The sequence below is a fragment of the Apteryx mantelli genome, chromosome 3 (assembly GCF_036417845.1).
Source record: "Apteryx mantelli isolate bAptMan1 chromosome 3, bAptMan1.hap1, whole genome shotgun sequence".
NCBI classification, from domain to species: Eukaryota; Metazoa; Chordata; class Aves; order Apterygiformes; family Apterygidae; genus Apteryx; species Apteryx mantelli.
In genome coordinates, this window is record NC_089980.1 from 88,661,543 (window position 1) to 88,681,564 (window position 20,022).

The window sequence follows — 20,022 nt, forward strand, 5'->3', positions numbered from 1 at the left end:
GCAGTGTTTGCCCAGAGCCCCAGCCGTATAAAAAGAGACTTGGGAGCTAGGAGAGTTTGAGCAGGGACGGGAACGTGACCTGACCATCCTCTCCGGCTGGACCGTGAGTATTCCCCCCCCTCCCCTTTTCCTGGGACGCTGGGTTAAGGTAACTCCTCGAGGTTGAGAGCCCTCTCACTAGGAGAGTGAACAAGAAAGCTTTCAAGTAGGGATAAGCAGTCCTTCCCATTAATAACGCAGTAATCGACGGTTTCAGGTTATCCTTCCTAAATTAGTAATCGCATTATTTTAATGGATGTTACTAATCCAAGAACTTGTGCGAGGAAATAAACATCTTTTTTATTATTATTATATTACTGTCTCAGTCGTTGCTATCGAACCTTCATAGCATGACAGCGTGACAAATACAAGACCCTTTCCCAAACAAAATGGAGATTTCTTCCATCTATCAATTACTGTATCATGGCACTAGGACATCTGCTTACTCGTTGGTTGTGGCATATTACTTTCTCTCCAGTTGCGACATCACAGCCTTTCTTAATGCTGGGATGGCACTTTGTTCCCACTGAGCTAGGGCCAATCCCTCCCTTTCTTGTGATGCTATTGCACCTTCTGTGTACTGCTTTCCTATACTCTGCATTTACAAACAGAAAGACAGGGAGTAGCAGTACCCTTGACATGAAGCTGTTGAGGCTGGCATGTTCTTATGAATGGGCATGATTAGCAGCTTCTCCCACTTCAAAGAGATAACTAGCAATTAATGGTGTGATGAACGCCAACACAGTGTCTGCTTTTTGATTTCACACCTTTAGGGTCACATTTTCTTATAGAGTATAATGATTCCTACAGTCAAAACCAGAATTAAACACATTTGAAATGTCTGCCCTCAAGCTGCTGCTCAGAGAATATGTCCACCCTCCTAATCCTCAAGACTTTGTATGTCCTAGCTCCTTTTCTTACCCAATTTCCTACCTTTCTTAAAAATCTCTGTGTGCCTTTTGGTCCCCTATTTACTCTCTGAATTTTTCTCCCCAGCTCCTACCTTCCTCCTCCTCCTCTCTTCCCTAGACGTCCCTATTCCTGCTGCCTTCCCGGCTCCCCTTGCAAACCCCACTGCCCCAGGCCCAGCACAAACCGCGGCCACCACCCGCAAGAGGCAGCCTGGCTTCAGTCCTCTTGGGAATAGACAGCACAGCCTCCACAGGCTCATCTGCACGGAACGAAACACCAAACGCCCTCTCCCTTGGTGCTCCCCGGAGGCCAGACTCCTCAGCGATCAGCGGGGACCCCTATTTTCCGCGGGGATGAGGGCTGGGAACACCAGTAGGCCGCATACCCGGGGCCATACCCCGGGGTAAGGGGGGGACGCCATTTTGCGGGGAGAGGAGGCGGCCCGGCGGCGGTCAGGACGGGCTCGCCACAGGCCGCTCTTTTCGGGCACCCGCTGGAAGGAGCCAGACCGTGTCGCGGTGCCCTTCAGGGCACCTCCGGACGAGGACGGCCACAGCCCGCGGCGGCGGCAGCGACGCGGCGCGCACCCGCCCCAGCCCGCCCGCGCGGGTGACGGGCCGTCGGAAGTTGAAGGGCGGGGCCTGGGGCGAGCCAATCATAGCGGGCGCGCGCGGTGGGGGGGGGGGGGGGGAAGGGCACGTGCGCCGCCTATGACGCTACCATGGCTATGGTGGCTGCACAGTGACACGTCTTCTTCCGTGGCGGAGGCCGGCGAAGGGGCGGGGGCGCGCGCGCCTGTTCTCGCGGGATCGCAGAGCGGCCGGCTCGGCCCCGTGCGAGCGGCGGCGGCGGGACCAGGCCGCCTGGGGGCGGGGGGAGCTGGTAACGACGCCGGGGGCCGGCGGGGCCAGGGCGGCGGCGGCGGTTGCGGTTGCGCGCGCGCGCGCTGCGCGGCGGCGGCGGTTGAGCGGCAATGGCGGGGCAGCAGTTCCAGTACGACGACAGCGGCAACACGTTCTTCTACTTCCTCACCAGCTTCGTGGGGCTCATCGTCATCCCCGCCACCTACTACCTGTGGCCCCGCGACCAGCACGCCGGTGAGCGGCCCCGGCCGAGCCCCCGCGGCCGGGCCTGCGCGCGGGCCCCCGCTCCGCTCAGCTCCGCTCCGGCAGGCGGCGCGGCCGGGCCGGGCCGGGCCGGGGGGAGCCGCGGGGGGCGGGCCGGGCGGGGGTCGCAGGCCCTGGTGTCCTCCAGGGGCTCCTGGTGACCCCCGAGGGCTCGCCCCCACCACAGGGGACACCGGGCTTCTCTCTTTCTCTCTAAAAATCATTATTTATTTAACGGTGCTTGGGGGTGGGGGAGGGATCGTCGTGGCAGAGGCGCAAATCCTGCGTGCGTAAAAGAGCGCTCGTCTCTAAACTGCTTCTGCAGAGTCATTGTTTTCATTGGGGTTTTGTTCTGTTTGGGGGCTTTCTTTTCTTTCTCTTTCCTGGAGTGTTTCAGGGTAGATGACCTGAATTTTGATGGTGGGGAAAAAAGAAATTACTAAATGTTAGTCTGGCATGGAGGCCAAGGAGGAAGAGTTATCAAATTCTGCTTTTAGATACTGTGAGGTCACAGGGAGCATAAAAATGAGACTTTATTTTTCTTTTTTTAAGTCACTCTTAAATGTCTTAAGTGCTAGGTTTTTATTCCATCCTTTGGGATGCTTTTTGTGGCCCAAAAATGTGTTAGAAAGTTTCTCTGAAGACTTCCTAAATTAAATTTTCAGTTATTTCCCTCTTTGTCCCTTCTGTTTCTCTCTATTCTTAGAAGGAGAAGGCATTTTTGTATATAGTCTGCACAGGAACACATTTTTAACTGGAGTTTTGAAACAAAAAATAGAACTGTTTGAGCACTTATTAATATCCTGTCTTTAAACACAGTAGAACAGAGATGTTTGCTGATTCCCATCCCTGAAATTACTGATCTTTTAAAAACATTTGAGCTTTGCAATGTGAGAAAAATTGTTTTTGCTCCCTGCCGTTTCTTTATATTCAAAATAACCTTGTGGCTATTTAGTGTTTCTTGTATGCCATTTTATATGGCTTCTGTGGTTCTGTGTTACCTATAATCTTTTAGGTAAAACAAAAACTCGGCAGTGAAGTCTTAGTCCTATATCTTGTAGTAAGTGGTAAAAATTGACAAAACAATGTTTGGTAAACATCTATGATTTATTGCCAAAACAATCTCAGTTGCTGGTAAACATGCCATGGACTTCTGATAGGGTAGTGGCTATAGAACCTCTTTGGAGAATTAATCTCCTTGCCCTGCAGATACTACCCCTTGTATAGTTGAAGAGTTAGTTTTTTCTGTTGGAAATAAAGATCTAGCTTGTCTTGCTGAGTCCTGGCTGTTGCAAGAGGGAGGGATTACTGTTGTTGAAGACATTTTGTAAGCTTTTGGTTGTTATTAAGGAATAGGAGATCAGAGAGAGGAAACTCTTTCTCTCTGACCTTTTCCTAAACTGCAGGATTTTTGTTTTTCCCGTTCTGGTGCAGGGTGGGAGGAATTGGGGAAGAAAATCGTTCTTTCTCTTGAATTACATTGTACTTGCTCCATAGTTTTTAGGTTTTAGGTTTGCTGTTAACGTCACTATTTCAAGTGGGTGACAGAAGCAGCAAAAGCAGTAGCAATGTTGTCAAACTTGGGAACGCTGTACCAGTCTTATATTTGGTCTTTATATATAATGTTATTCTCACAGCCATCTTAATGATAGAAAATGTAAATTTGGAGTATGGCCTTATGGATTGTACCCAATATCAAGGATTTCCAAAGAGGTCTGCAGTTAAACATGACTCATTTCTTTACCTCTAGCTAGCATTGTCTTGCATGTGTGTGGAGGACCTACTGCGTATTGTTCTGCAGACAGTACTAGATTCTTACAAAGCTGTAACAAACCATGCTTTTTAAAACACACGATAAATTTTATTGTGCTGCTGGTACAGAAATGAGTCAACTAAGTGAAAATTACTAAACATGGCAGTGAATGGAAATGAAGGAATGATTTGTGCTTAATAAGTATCTTAATGGATTTTAAACTTTGAGTATAGTCCTACTTCATGTGTACGGTGTAGTAGTGTGCCTACAGTCTCCTTGCATGTGTCGTAGTTGGTGCTCTGTGGTTGTGTTCTGCATGGCTCATCTTAAATAAAAAATTGAGGTGTTGTGCTGATCACATCCAAAACTAGTGGAGTGCTTCCTTGCTTCATAGTGTTGTTGTTTAAGTATGCAATTCTTTTTGTGAATTGTTTCCAGCAAACCTCTCTGAATAGTCTTCACACAACTTTGTATGAATTGGATCATTCCTGTTCCAGTATTGGAACAGGATTTCAGGAATAAATTATAACCATATGATGATGCAGAGTTTTGATTGTTTAGCCATGACTTCTCATTTTCAGAATAATTCACTAGTTAAAAAACAAAGACAAAACCCAAAAAACTAAACCCCCCAAACATGGAGTTTAGGAAGCTAAGGGAAGGACTATGTCCTCAGAAGAGAAATCTCCCATGAGATGTGAATTCTGATGCTAGTTTAGAGCAGAGTTTCCAAACAGTGAGACACAAGTATAGGGCCAAACTGAATAAACCCCATCAGACCTCTGCTGCCTCAGTGTAGGACCAACTCTAATATTTTTGTATTGGGATTGCATTTTGTCCCATCTGTCCTGGAGAACCTAGTGCAGAGACGCTTTTGTGGCTTTGGTTAGGTCCAGCTGGACTAACCAGTTATTTCAGCTCCAGCTCTAGCTGAACCTTGGAGGGTGGGAAGATGGAATCAGGCTGTACTTTTGAAGCAAATCACACAGTTGTCCCCCTCACTTCAAGACCCTTTTGCATTGTGAACCAGAACACCCTAAACAGACTAGATTTCTCTGGGGCAAAAGTAAATTGGAAGATGTGCTTCAGACAATTAATGGCTGTTTGATTTGTGAGAGCAGAGTAGAGCTAGTCTGAAGTAAAAATGAAATACTTATAGTGTGGATATTGAGCCTTCAGTGCCCACTGTTTCACTATGTAAATGCACTACCATAGGTTAGTGGTACTTGATAAGGTAGACACAGGCAATGGAGAATGAGGAATAGAAGCACAGAACATTGCCAGCTTTCTTCACATGATGCTTAGCACCAAAAATTTGGGAATTGCTGCTAGTAGAGGTACAGTTCCCTCGCATTTTAAGCTTTGTTCTGTGCTGTAGTTTTGTAGTAAACTCCCTTAGAGAAAAAAAAGAAAATAATAAAATACAGAAAATACAGAAAAATACAGAAAATAAAGAAAAAAGTGTTTATTTTTGCCATAGTGAAGATTGGAAAGTAGAAATATCTCTGTATTGCTTTACTACTTAGAGAAAACTCAGAATATGTTAATAATGTCAAATTTTTAGTAGCACAGTCTTTTGGCAAGCCCCTAAGGTTTCGTTCTTGGTTCTTTTTGCAAGAAACTTTTGAAAGGCCATTTCAACACTACTGTCTTGAAGAACAGCATGGTTTAACTTCTTGTCTCTCAAATACTGAGTAAAATTTGGGCTGCTCCTATTTTCTGGGTTGCTGAGCCTGTTTTTTCGAGGCATTCTGGGAAAATCCTTATGAAGTGTTGCTACAGCCTGTGGTAGGAATCAGTATTTATATTCGGGGTGTGTGTGGGGGGGTTGCTGTCATGTGATATTCACTGAATGAACTATCCTGTAATTTCATTACCTCAGCTTTGATAAACCAAACAAGCAGGTAATTGACTCTGTAAAAGGGACTCGTCCCAAAGACAGTATCTCCTCGCTGTTCATTGTAAAGCTAATATGGCTTTTGTAAAAGGTTAATTGGTTAGTTTTGTGTCTTGGGCTATAGTTTCTTAATTGCTTCAAGGTAATAGTGCTCTTACAGAAGAGGTCTTGTATTTCTTTCCTCTCTGTGTGTCCCATATAAGGCTTCTGAACAGTGTGTTGGGCTGGAAGAAGCTGATCTGGGCTGAAACTAATTGTTGTGAGTTTTTTTCTGCATTACTTTTAATTTCTATTGGTCTCCTGATTGGGTTCACTTCATGGATGTCTGTGCTGGTGTGAGGGTGGGAAAGGTAGAGGATGTGGCTCTGAGTTGGAAGAAGGCTGATTCCTTCAGTGGCGGTGCTGGCTTCAAGTGATGGTGGAACTGCCATGCTGTTTACCTTTGACTTGTCTCTTTAAAATATGTATGTATGTATGTGTTTTTAAATTAAAAAAAACAGCTCTCACTTGTTGTGGACTGCCTCTGTCTTGGGTAAATATTGGTATAACTTTGGCATAATTACAGTGAGGAAAACTGTTGCAAGAAGTGTTCTTGATTTGGAATCAAAAGTGTGGTTGCTAAAAGCTATTCTGGTACAAATTCATTTTTTTAATTAAGATATTTTCTGAAATGAGAACTTTAAAGTTGTTTTTCAAAAAGTTATCCTTGAGAGTTGAAGAAAAGATGTTTCATCTGAGCAATTAGAAGTGGATAAGTGTCTGTCAAAGTATCTTCATGTTGGACTTGCTTTGGGTCAGCTTGATTGTAAGTTTGTGCGGATTAAACATCATCATCCAGGAAGGAAATGGTAGAGCAAGAGGTGAGTGAGTTAGTTGGCTAATACATCAGGTGTTACACAATGCTGAAGTGTTTGCTGAACTTTGTGTCCTTTTGACTTATAACTTGCACTGTTGAATTGAGATATGTGATTATAAACCTGTGTTGAAAAAGGTAGTCATAGATTATGGTGTGTTTTGAAGTTATGTACACATGTATGTGTGAAAGCTTGTTCAGTGCAATTTTGGAGCTGATTCAGGTCTACATTAAATAAATTATCCTGTTTTTAGGGAACTGAGTATTCATAATGTGTTACATAGCTGGTGGGAAAGAATAAGGTCTCTATTCTGAGCCTTTTACATTAAGCTGAACAAAACAAGATGTTGAAAACAGTTCAAATGCCCCAAAGAATAATAGCTTTGTGAGTGCAGAGATTAATGTTAATAAAAGCTTTCTCTTGCAGTCTCTTCTATGAGAGAAAAGAGACTGTAGGAGCTTTTCTACTTAGAATGTAGATATTCTTTACTGAAGTGGAAGAACTGGAAACTTACTGTAGGAATGACAAAAAAGGATGAGCTGCTACCTTTTCCTATCTAGGGGGAAAAAAAAAGTAAACCTATTGACATGAAATAGGTAAAGCTATTCAGTTTACTCTCATTGTGATAGCAATCCTTACAATGTGTACAAGTTTCCCCCTCCCCCTATGCCCCCCCAAGCCATGTGCTCATACTTAAGGCTGCATTGCTCACTAACCTTACCCTGCAACCTCCCTCCTCAAATATGTCTGTTTTGGGGGATGTATCTAAAGTTTGCTTGAAGAATATTCAGCTGATACAAAGAAATACTTACAGAAAGCTAGTTAAAGGAGGCTATTCCCTCCTAATCTTGGAAGATGCCATGTCTCTAGAAGTAGCATAGGCAGTTTGAGAACCCCTGTTCTAGTCCAGCCTTTTGCTTTGAGGCTGGGCAGAGTATAGAAATTAGATATATATATAGATAATACTTGACACGTGTCCAAAACCTTGAATGAAAGGTTTGATGTTCTGTAAAGGCTTACTGTATGAGGAATCTTTCCACTGTACTGGGCATGTAGTAGTGTAAATAGAAAGGTGTTTTCTTTAAGTATTGATAAGGTTTTGTGTATTTGTGTATGTGGTGTGTATTTTTGTGTGTGTATGTGGTGTGTATTTTTCATCTGTAGATCACAAGGCCCTTTTAAGAGATGTATATTGATCCACTGCTTAAAGATGCAATTAGAAGAACTGAGGCCATAAAGTTTATATGGCTGTTTAAGGCCAAACAGCGATTCTGCACCTTGGATTTGACCCAGTCCAGTTTATAGAGAATATTCCACTATTTTTAGTTAAAAAAATCCATTTTGTTCCAGTCATACCACTCTTTCTTTTTCTTCTTTGTTAGGCATATTAGTGACTGGGAACATACTGATTCCGCAGTAGTATTGTGTGCATTTAGAAGAGAAATAGTCAAACTTAGCCATAGATGATACTGTGTTACTTACAGCAGAAGTGTCTGCCCTGTGCTGGACAGCTTGCTGGTCCTCTGTCCTCATCCCCTTTGTGAGAGCTGAGGTAGTGCTGCCTGCACAGTCATCCTGATACAAAATTGGTGAGGGGCTGCATGCAGGCAGCTTTCCTTCCTTTTTATTTGTAATGGGGTAAGGAGCACTTGTACCCTAAAACAGCTGGAGGAGAGGAAGGGAATCTCGGTGGCTCTACTCTAGGGTCAAATTCTTCTGGGCCGTTTCTGATCTCCCAGCAAGATAACATCGGTTGGAATGGGTTGCCTGTGATTGACTGTGACCCCCTATTCTTGCTCACAGCTCACTGAAATCTCATTAACCTTCTCTCAGAAATATTTCATGGCATCTTGCTATTTGGCAGCATTGTGATGCTGATAAAATACAGGATAAAAACACAGGATGCCATGTTCATTGCTAATGCTTATGCAGTGGATAGGCATGGGTGTGAAAACTTGGTAGCTGGGAATGTAAGCTTTTTGTGCCCTTGTGTGTTTTTATCCTTTCCTGTTAATATAACCTTTGAGCACTGTGCCATGGAATTGAGAGGCGGAGGAGAGTCAGCGAAACTCAGTTTACATTTAAAAATGATTATTACATACAAATTGTTTTTTTTTCCCCAGTATTGAGAGATTAAGTGTGCTGTGGTTAACTTATTTTCAAGTTTGGAAGAATATAGCTTATTAGGTGACTATAAAAAGGGAGTATATAATATAGTGATGATATGATACCTAATATGTGTTAGGTGTTTACTATATTGCTATTATGAAGCAGTAGTTACTTTGCAGAAATTCTTGAAAAAAAGGGCAGACATCATGGGATGCCATTAGTAATGTCTAGTAATTATCTCTAAACATGCACTTTAAAACAAAGCTTTTGGACAGAGTTATCTAGACTACTTTTATGTGGAAAAAAAGGTATGTGTTTTCATGGAGGTTTTTTTGAAGTGTTGTAATGTTATTACTTGCATGATAGCTTTGTAACAGTAATATAAAATTAATAATCCTGTATTAGAGATTAGTTGAGAATCATCAAGACTGTCCAGAACATTCAATTCTGAAAAGCTTTTGTAGCAAGATATAGAAAATCAAGCTATTACAAGAATTTTATCTCATTACAAATACATGAAAATAAATCGTTTTCTTTTTTTATTTAAACCTTTGTTATGCAAGTTTATAAAACCAGTGTTAAAACAGTTGTATTATATATCTGATTGTTCTGTGTTCTATTTTAATAGAAGTTATTCTATTAAATTCTATCAAATTTTATATTCTGTATTTATGTTCTCTTCTGGTATATTCAATTATGGCTTCATGAGCAGCTAAACCATTCTTTTAGTATGGACAGGAAGTTGAGGAGCAAGATAAATATCAAGAAATGGGTTCAACAACTACTCCAAAGTGAGGATTTTGTTTTATTCTTTAAATTCACGCTTATGAAGAAGGATGTGATTCCACAGCAATTTAAACAAATCTTGACTGGAGCTGCTGTACCCTTTGCTCCTTTCTACCCTTGACCTGGTGGTCCTGCCTTCTCCCATTGGGGAAACTGTAGCCCTTTCCCTCAGTTATTAGCCAGTACTTGATGCATATGTGCACCTCCATATCATGATGAGGGAGGCTGTGCAGGCTGGACCATATCAGTAGTAGACAGAGTCCCCAAATGGGTGCTTAATTTCCATCTAGAATAAAAGGTTTTGTGCCTGCACCATTTCTTAAATATTTGTCCAATTTAGAATTCAGAAGAGGTGTTTTTCAGATTAGCACTTTTACTTAACATTTCCCTTGTGTAGAAAATTACTCATAAGAATTGTAAAAAAATGTATGTTGCAGAAGATGCATTTTAGATTCAAAAGATGTCTTTGTCTTGGTTGGCTGGTTGAGCTATTTGGAACTAGGAAAACTGCCACAGCTGTAAACCAGAGAATTAGGAAAGTATTATAGGGCATTTTGACATAAACATTTTCTGATTAAGCAGGCTAGTCTTGAGTTATGGGTTAGGACTGAGAAATATACAGTACTTCTATTGTAACCTGTTTACAGATGTGGACAAGTCACTATTCTGCAATACTGAATTCAGATCATGGATTTCTAGGGCACCAGGACCCTGACGCTGTCTGAGGTTGTGACCTCTTGGGCATGCCCCTGGTTTAGATGCTCTTTGACTGATGACTACAACTTAGTTCAGTTAGATTTTGAGTCTAGGAGTGTAAAACTGGAGTGAATAGAGAAAGTAGGAGCACTTGAAACGGAGTGGCAGGTAACCAAGTCCTGTCCCTTTTGGTAGCAGGAGTGCATTAGCTCAGTTCATCTGCCTTTAGAACCAAACTCCATTTTTTGTTTGTTTTGTTTTTTGGTAATTAATATGGCGTAGCTAAAGGCCTGTAAATTTATGCTTGCCTTACTTCACGGTGTATTCTGTGTTTGCATGAACACAATGTATACATGTCCTAAAAACTGTTCTCTAACCAAAAATTCATGTTGAATTAGTGAATTGCCCTTTTATAAGTGTAGAAATAATTGACATTGCTCCTTACCTTACCTTTCCAGGCAGTTTTTCATTATCTGTTATTTTTCTGCTGTTAGCTAAATTATAAGCTTCTTGATTTTTACAGGGACAGATAGTATTCATAAAAACAATTGGATTCCATAATTGGACCCTCAACAAATCCCCTCAACTATTGTGCAAATCGCTGTAATAGGGGAAAAACAGTTCTAAAGATGTGTAATGCAGTCTTGGGCGTGTTATCTCTCTCAAGACTTCTTATAATATTGCTGAAAATGAGTTGAGGAACTCTAATTGTTTTTCCTCTCTGAGCTATATTATCTCTTAACACTTTTCTAAAAAAGACTTTCAAAGTTATCACAACATCAACAATTTTTTTAGTAAAGCCCATTGTCTGAAGGGATGGTGTTTTTAGGCAGCTTTTTTTCTCACCTTTCTTGCTAATTAAGACAGATTTTTTTTTGGTCCTCTGTAGGAGCATTGTGACTTAACGGTATGCCTTTTTTTTTTTTTTTTATTGTTCCTTCATATCCTATCAGCTTTCATTAGAAACAAAAGAGTAGCCATAATGGGTCAAGTCAGATGTCTTTACGTGATATCACAAAAATGTACACCTTTAGAAGTGGATAACAGGACCAGCATAAATGATACTTCCTTTGCATATTCTCTGAGTTTCTAGTGGTTTTCAGTTCAGTGACTTTCTTTTAGCATAGCATCTACACTATCCTATGGCAAGGAGTTCACCAGCTTAAATGCCTGCTGTGTAAGGAACCACTTTTGTCTTGCATCTGCTTCTGATTTTATTTGATGCTTCTTAATCCTTGTATAGGAAGAGGCAATAAACATTCAATCCTCTCCATCCTGTCACATTTTTAATAGCCTTCCATCATCTCTCCCCTAAGTCCTCTGTCTTCCAGTCTGAAGAGTTGTAGCTTATTTCTTGAATGTAAGCCATTTCATATTCTTGATGGCCCTTGTTCACCTTAATTGAGAGATGGAGGACCAGGACTGTGTATCACATTCAAGGTTTTGTGGTGAAGTAGTGATTTCTTCCTTTCCTCACAGTTCTTAACATTTGCTTTGCTTTTTATCTCTACTGAGCATTCAGCTGAGGTTTTCATAGAGCTGGTTCTCGTAACCCCAAGATCTCATTCCTGAGAGAGAGTGGCCAGCTCAAAGCCTCTCTTTTTATATGTGAAATCAGGATTGTCTCTATTGCTCTTTACTTTTACATACATTTTCATACACTGTATTTCATGTGCCACTCCAGTTGCTTGATCTTGTGTGTAAGATTCTTCTACAGTTCTTCAGGATGCCACAGAAGTTTTATTTCACTGTTCACCCCTTTTTCCGAGTTGCTTATTCATAAAGCTGAGTAATGTAGTTCCAATACAGATTCCTACAGACCTCCACTGGTGGTTTCCTTCCACTGTGAACTTTCTTCTAGCCACATATTTATTTATGCAAGAACCCTCCCTCTTGACCCATAGCTACTTTCCCCCAAAAATTTTGAAAAGGAACCTTTTGAAAGTGTTTTGGAAACCATAAATTGTATCAGTGGGATCTCCTTTTCCATATGCTTACCTTCTTTAGAGGACTCAGGTTTGTAAAGCCCAAGTTCTGTTTACAAAGGCCCTGCTGATTCTACCCAGATGTGTGGTACTTATCCTTGTGTTCACTAGTTCTGTTCCACATTATAGTTTCTTCAAGGTGTGTATCAAAACAATATTTAATACAGATATTTTTAGTGACTGGTGGTACACTAAATGACTTTAGACTACATCTCTTCTGGCTTGAATGTTTTGTGGTTTCCTCAGCCCCTGCTCCCCCATCAGTAAAATAAGGCTAATAATTAAGTATGTGTAAGTCTTAGAGCCCAACACTGTTCTTGATTTTTATCATTAATTGATAACCTTGACTTATGCAGGTGTCACTCCCTATTAAAATGGCAAGTTTTCTGACTGTTCGTAGATTCTATTCCAGTTTTGATGGTAAAACTGTAAGGCCACTCTATAAGCTTGATCACTTAATTGATCTAGTGTAAAAGTTGATCTAGTTGGTAACGGTTAGTCTAGGATATCTGAAGTTTGTGAACTGCTTGGAGTTCTTAAGAACAATGTGTTACGCAACACTTTTGGATTGATTACTTCTATGAATATTTACTGGATAGAAGAAATCTCTTTGAAAACAACTAGGATCATGTTATTCAGCTATACATATTTCAGTGAAGAGGCGAACTTGGACATGACCTCCTTGTGAATAAACTTTGGTAATGATCACAATAGTTTTTTACAACAATAGACATTAAAATTAGAAAATACCTATTTACATCATTTGAATATTCACTGGTATTTTTAGTCCATAGTCTTTCATCAGAGTTCTGTGTGATTTGTGTCCTAAAACATGCTTTCTGGTTATATATTTTTTAAAAAAAATGATTGAGACAGTATTGGTCATTTGATAGCAGAAGTAGGAAAAAGTCTAAGACTTCAGCCTTTGTGTGTGTGTGTGTGTGTGTGTATATGCATATATATATTTCTGTGTGTGTATACATATATATATATACACATACACACACACACATATAGTATGCATTAAGGACTTGTAACTAGCTTTTGAATGGAAAAGAGAACCTTTCTAGAACTCAAAGTTGTGCACTAAAGTTTTAATACTTATTTTATAAATGGCAAAATCAGAAACTCTTGAGAACAGTATTTATACTGAGCCCTGTTACTCTCTTGATTTAATGGAACAGGTTGAATTCTGAGAAGCTCAGTACACTCAGGTCATATATTTAACTCAAGTGACTTGTATGCTGTGTGGATTACTTGTATGTCTTGCTGCATTGCATATGTATACATTTCTGAGGTTGGGATAGAGAGGGGATGACAGGCTGCGAACAGGTTTTATGGGAGTCCATCTTTAAAGTGGTCTTGGTATTTTCTAGGCCCCAAAACTCTGATACTCTGTGTCCCTTACTGAAAGAAATTGGTACACAAATTCTTTCTTTCAAAACCAAGCAGCATTCTCCTTCGGGTAAATTGTCTGTATCTGGTGTACAGAATGCTTCATGTGTACCTGATCGCATTTCTCTTTGTGACAGTGTCCACTGGGGCTTTATTTTAGACTTCCTGCCTTTGCTCTCCTTACTAGTCTGAAGGTGTAAAGGATGCAGAAGGCTCACACATACTCTACGGCTTTCCTACTGTTTGAGGTAGAATGATGGAAAACCTCTGGTTTCTTTTTATTCTGGACGCTATAGTTTTTTGTTGGTTTCTGGTTATCCTAGATGTTAACTGTATAGTTTAAAAAACAAGCAAACAAAAACTTACATGCTTTAAGTTAATACTTGTAATATTTTTTCCTAAAACTTACTTGTAATCAGTGTGACTGAAAGAAGATCCTGATGATTACAACTTTCCTATTCTGATATGATTCCAGGTGTATCTCCTTTCCTTTCCACTCTTCCAAAGTTACATGTCTCCAATAAATGACTAGTCTTGCCTCTTTCCTCAAAAAGATGTAAAAAGCAGGGAAAAAAATCTCTTAGATTTTCTTTTGGAGCGCTTGCTGGAGCCCTTGGAACCTGAGACAAAATGGTTAAGCCTAAATAAACATAATTTGTCAAGCATTCCTGAGGATAAAATACAGCCTCCTGTATCTTCAAAACAGACAAATAAAACCTATCTAACACCTATTATAGTAGAACAGCCAAGAATACTACCAATTCATTGTCAGAAAGGAGTAAAGTAGAAATTATTTCTTAAGTGAGGGCTAGTTTAGATTACCCTATGCTAGTTATTAAAAAGGAAACAAAAACTCTTGCAGTTTTGCTTAGTGCTTTATGGTGTTTAGCCAAAACCAATTTGGATCCCAGATCTTCCTTTTGATGTCTTGACGTAGCTTAGTTACCTGGTACTGCCCATATATGACGTTCATTCTTATGGCACTGTTTTTATTGTGTTTAGTGAAGTCACGCCAACATGTATGTCACAGATTTTTCTGGCCACAAAAGTGTTTGTGTTCCTGAGCTGCCTGACAGTGTCCATATTGCCAGTGTTGTTTTTATTCATCAAGTTGACAGAGGTATGTCTGCTTTGTTACTGATCGCTAGTACTTTTGAGGTGTGAATCAGATTGTGGTAAAACAATATGCAGTTGCTACTTTCTATGAGGGTTTTGTTTTTTTGGAGAAAATTCTTCTATGAGAAGCCAAAGACTTTGTATTTTTATGATGTGGGGGGAAAAAGTGTGCAGAAAGTGGTGTGTGCGCCAGCTTCAAAAACAAACCTGAGTCAGGGATGGCTGAGTTGTAGGCCACAAATTGTATGTAATCTGAGTTCCTAACCCATCCTGTCACGGGTAAATGAACAGACATTGGACCACGTGCAAAAAGGCTTCTTCACTGTGAGGGTGGTTGTACACTGGAACAGGTTGCTCAGAGAAGTTGTGGAGTCTCCGTCCTTGGAGATGATCAAAACCCGACTGGACGCAGTCCTGGGCAACCTGCTCTAGCTGATCCTGGGTGGGGGAGGTTGGACTAGATGATTTCCAGATGTCCTATCCCACCTCAAATGTTCTGTGATACTGTGATATCTAAGAACTGTGTGGTCTGGGTTACCCACCCAGAAAAATTGGGTACTTCTGGCTTATTCATCCTAAAAGCTGTCTCCCTAAAGACCTGGAGATTCAAGAAGCATATGTAATTTCTGGCAGAGGAGTCAATTGTCTGCTTAGGCATTCTGTACTGATAATTTGTATTGTAGTCTAGAATATAGAGAAAGAGAAGCTTTAGTCACCAGTCGTGTGTGGGGTTTTTATTATTATTATTCATTCATACATATATATAATATATAAATAACATTGCTTTGAGCTTGTGGTTCAGATATTGCATACCTACTTGGATCAACATGAATTTGACTCTTAAATTTACAGATACTATGATCTCTAGTTGTTCTCTAGTTAAGGTAGGTAGCCAAATTGCCAGTTAACTTTCAGGACGGAAAAGTCTTAAAAATTACTTGAGGTTAATTATTTTACTCTCACCCAGAAGTAATAACCAGACTAATTAAAAATGAACTTTTTTTCCTTAATTATTTGTAGCTTAACTATGTTTGGCTCTTGATTTTATTTTTATTTGTCTGAAAGCTTTAAACAATTGTGCCACTTGATTAAAGTACTGACTACTGTTATTGGAGGACCTGAGTAGCTCTTCCCACATAGTTTTAAGAGACAGCACTTAAGTTTCCTTGTATCTATCACCACGTGTACTAATAATTGTTTTATTTCTTGAAAACCTAAGAAATATACTAAGATTTCAGTTTTAGCTGAATATTCCTATAGGGTTGCGAAGATATAACAGGCACTTGTGAAGTCTCTCTAGAAGGAAGAGAGATTTATTGATGAAAAGTTGCTTGTGAATCTCTGGAAGGAGGAAATGGAAGAATCGTGGCATACTCCTCCAGATTATTCACAAGAGTGCACTGGCACTCTCTACATCCTCATCTAGGAGGGGTGCTTTAATTACCTTGATCCATGGATTATTGTTACTGCAATGAATTCAGAAGCCCAAGGATGGGCTTACACCTTTGCTTTTCAAGGCTGTCTAATACCCGTTTTAAGAATGGTAGGAGAGATGCAGTATTGTGAAAGGTTTTATCCATCAAATGAGAAGTCATTTTGACCACAAGAAAACTGTGTCTTTTCCCTATTTGTCTCCCTCTAATCTCCTATCAAAGGACAGTGTCTGAAGTGCTCTTATGCTGTAATGTGGAGCCATGCTCTGGAGTGAGAAGAAACAGAAAACTTTTATCTGCTTTTCAGACTTTGAACCTCTTTCCCTGGCAGAGCAAGGATTCAAGAGCTAAAATCCAGATAAGGTACCATCCATTTTGCATTGCTGTTCAGGGTAAACCGTTGCAGAGAAATGTATTTTTTCCTGCATGCTCAGAGTCTGCAGGATATTGCAAGGGCAGAGTGCCAATTCTGTAGCATGGCAAAACCATTTGTGTAGAAGAAAGGTCCTCAGGAGGGGAAGGCAAAGCAGAAAAGGTCCCGATTTATTCACAACTTGTTCATTTGGAACACATTTGCTGCCTCTGGTAAGCACAGTAATTATCCAGTATTCAGATGCTTGCTAGATTTTTTTTCTTGTGCAGCCAGTCTCATTGTAACATGATAAGTATTTTCTTTGGTGCAATCACATATGTTGTCTGTAAATAAACAGGAAGTCTGTTTTTCCTGAATGCAGCAGAAATGTAACACTTTTTCTTACTCAGGGTGATGTTTCACCAGCAGCTTTCTGCCTAAGTTGGGACTGCTGCTGTCTTTACTCCCTCTTCCTTCTCCAAAGTAGCTGCCTGTTTTTGAATTCCACAAGTTATGAGATAGATGCATTAATGATGAGTTATGACAGAGGAAGTGCCTCAGGATAGCTTCCAATAATTTGAGTAAGTCTAGACTTTAGCTTCAATTTGGGAAGGATTTGACTTTCTCTCTTTATGTTCCAGACAGATAACTATAAACTGTCATTCATCTTTTTAATGCTCTGTTTCTTTTGGGGGTTGATAATCAAATGAGAGCATTGCAATCTCAAGACTGAAGTTGTTTTTTTTTTTTTTCTTCTTTGATATGGTTTAATCAATTGTAATTAGAATTGATTTGGAGTTGTTTGTATGCATTGTAAAATGCAGTGGCTCCTTAGCATCATAAAATATACTAGATAATGTTAATTCTGTATTAATCTGAAAATGTCTGCTGCACAGCATTACTGTCCTAAGATACCATTGCCAGGGACTCCTTAGCTGACTTGTGTGTCATGTTTACTTATCCAAAGGGCTTAATTTTTGCTCACACCACTTGCCTCTTTTTTTTCTTTGGTGCTATTTTCAAGACTGTACACAAAATATTACTCCTGCAAACTGTTATCAGAAGACCATTCAAAAACCTCAGTTCTCTGCTTATAATAAAACACCTTTAGTTTCTAGCCTATTTTTTTCCCCTGTGGTCAGTTATATTTGACCTACCAACTCTTGTTTAGCTTGCATATTTTTTTTTCTTCTCCTTGGTGTCTTCCCTTAAAGGCCTTTTGGAAGCTTTTTGGCACAATAATGTGAAGGGTATTGGCTGTTCTTGCAGGGAGGATGTAGATACAGAAAAAAGGAAAGGATTGTCTGGCACTTGTCAGGGCTGGACAGTAGGCAGATTTTAGAACTAGGGCATTGTGTCACAGGGCACAGCGTGGCACAGATTTTTAAAGACAGGATGCAGCATCTTGGTAAAAGCATCCTAGCAAAAACACTGAAAGGAGTCATATCCTGTTCGGTTTAGTTTTATAGGATTAAGTAAACCAAGTTCTCTTAGTCACCTCTGAGTCCCTTCCAAGTTCTCTTAGTCATCTTCCATTTCCCCAAGCACACTGCTGATCTATTTCCACATTAGTTTCAGGTGTTTCTCCAAGCAACATAGTTAAAACAGTTTCCAAATAGCACTGCCCCACAGTTGTGCTGCAGAAGTGTTCGGGAGGTTGTATTATGAATTGGATCACGTAGCTGATCTGATTCAGCATGGTTGAACTGAACAGTTGGCTTCATCTTGCTTCAAAGTAGCACAACCGCATTTATAGACAATATTTGAAATGAGACATTTGCACTTCACATCCAGCCCATCTGTCTTCTGTTAGGTTTATCATGTCTGATTTGTTCAAGGATCACAGGTGACTTTCATAAAAACATGACATTATGGCTCATAGTTGTCCAGTGGCCGCTTGGAATCCCCAGAACATTTTCCTTCTTGTTTCTGTAGCAAAATTCTTTAGTTCCCAGGTGCATGGTCTTGCATTATTTAACATAATTTGCTGTCTAGATCATAAGGCCATCGGCTTTTTTGATATGCCAGTTCTAGGTGCTGGTAATGCCTCTTAGCTTTGCATCAATAACTTTTAGTTTAATTTTAAGTGATAATTAGCTCACTCCTTGTTGTGGTAGATCCATTACTGAATCAATATCGATCTCCAATAATTTTCATTTTAATAGGAAAAAAATTGCAGAGAACATATCAAATTAGTTTGATGCAATCTACCATTAGGGAGTCAGTGTTGCATTTTAATCCTATTTTCATTCCCTGCTTAGTTTTCCTTCACGATGTATTCAGAAGTCTTGCACAACAGTGAGATGAAATTAAGTGTGCACTTGCTTAAACAAATATTAATCATATCCTTTTTGTTTATGAAGTTTCACATTTGATACCTATTTTAAGTATGTGAATAATTCTTGCAGATCAGAAGAACCCTACTTGTTACTCAAAAATGTGAGACAAGTTCAGAGGCTTATTTTGGAGCCCTGTATGAATTGGATCACACACAAGGGATTGAATTATTCCCTCTTATCTGCATCTCTTCCTCTTTGAGGGTGGTAGGAGTAGTAAAATAACCTTCAGAAACTCGATGTGATGCCCCAACTCCAGATTGTTAGAGGTTCAGAGGAATCGCATTAAACTGTTTCGTATCATGTTGAGGTTTTGGGAAGGTATACTCTGTAGAATTAAATAGTTCAAAATAAGCTGATGGATTTGTTTTATTCAGCATTATTTGTCCCTGCAAGCTTTAATTTTTGTCTGCTTTACTAGTCTGTGACTGATCAGGTATCATCTGTGTTCCCACACACTCCTTCTGCTAAATCAGCCAGGGTTGACAATACAGTCCTATGCCCACATCTGATCCAGATGAATCCTGGTTGATCTGGTGCACAGTATTGCTGTTTATGATCATGGTTTTTTGGCCTCGGATAGTTTGGTGACTAAGAATTGAAGCTGCTAGATATTTCACTGGAATTGCATGCTTACAAATTCAGTTAGATTACTGTGCACCTTATCCTTACAAAAGATCTTCAGAATAACTCATCGTTTTCCATGATAACCTTTCAAAAATTTAGCAAAGAGCAATATTTCCATGCATCATAATTGCTACTTTATTTAACTGCAGGTCATCACCTTGTTAAAAGTGAAGACTTCAGAAATAAGACTTTTCTAGGAGGTGGTTGACATGTGCTTTGGATCAAAGTTGTTCACACATTTAGATAATTCACAATACTTGTATTAAAATGGTGTATTTAGCCTGTTTATGTTCACAGGCAACATCTAAATGTATTGAGATAGGTTGAGGATTTTTCTCTTAATTCTACTTCAGTCTGAAAATGGCCAAATGGTCTTATTTTTTTGCAGGTAGAATAATTATAGTGACCTCCTCACTTTAGAAGTGTTGCAGGTCAGACTGCTTATCCAAATAGACAAGTTACTTAAAAGATAGACAGGAGTGAAGCTGCTTTATAACGTACAATTTCAGTGCTAACGAAATTGCTCTTTGCTTTCCACCATGTTTTTCTTAGTGTGAAAGACTTCTCTGACTAAGACTAACTTTGGTCTTGATCAATGCTCAATTACAACTCAAATTCTCCTAACA

The 20,022-nt window shown here is 40.0% G+C and overlaps 1 protein-coding gene across 2 annotated transcripts in view; it reads left to right on the forward strand.

Annotated features, from left to right (window-relative positions):
- The first annotated feature begins 1,838 nt into the window (after positions 1 to 1,838).
- SEC63 (SEC63 homolog, protein translocation regulator) overlaps positions 1,839 to 20,022 on the forward strand; it is a 61,132-nt gene continuing 42,948 nt past the window's right edge. The window contains exon 1 of one of the 2 annotated variants that reach the window (XM_067293904.1): positions 1,839 to 2,048. In XM_067293904.1, coding sequence (XP_067150005.1) covers positions 1,925 to 2,048 — 124 coding nt within the window. In that variant the 5' untranslated portion in view covers positions 1,839 to 1,924. The remainder of the gene's footprint in view (positions 2,049 to 20,022) is intronic. The other variant, XM_067293903.1, reaches the window with a different exon arrangement.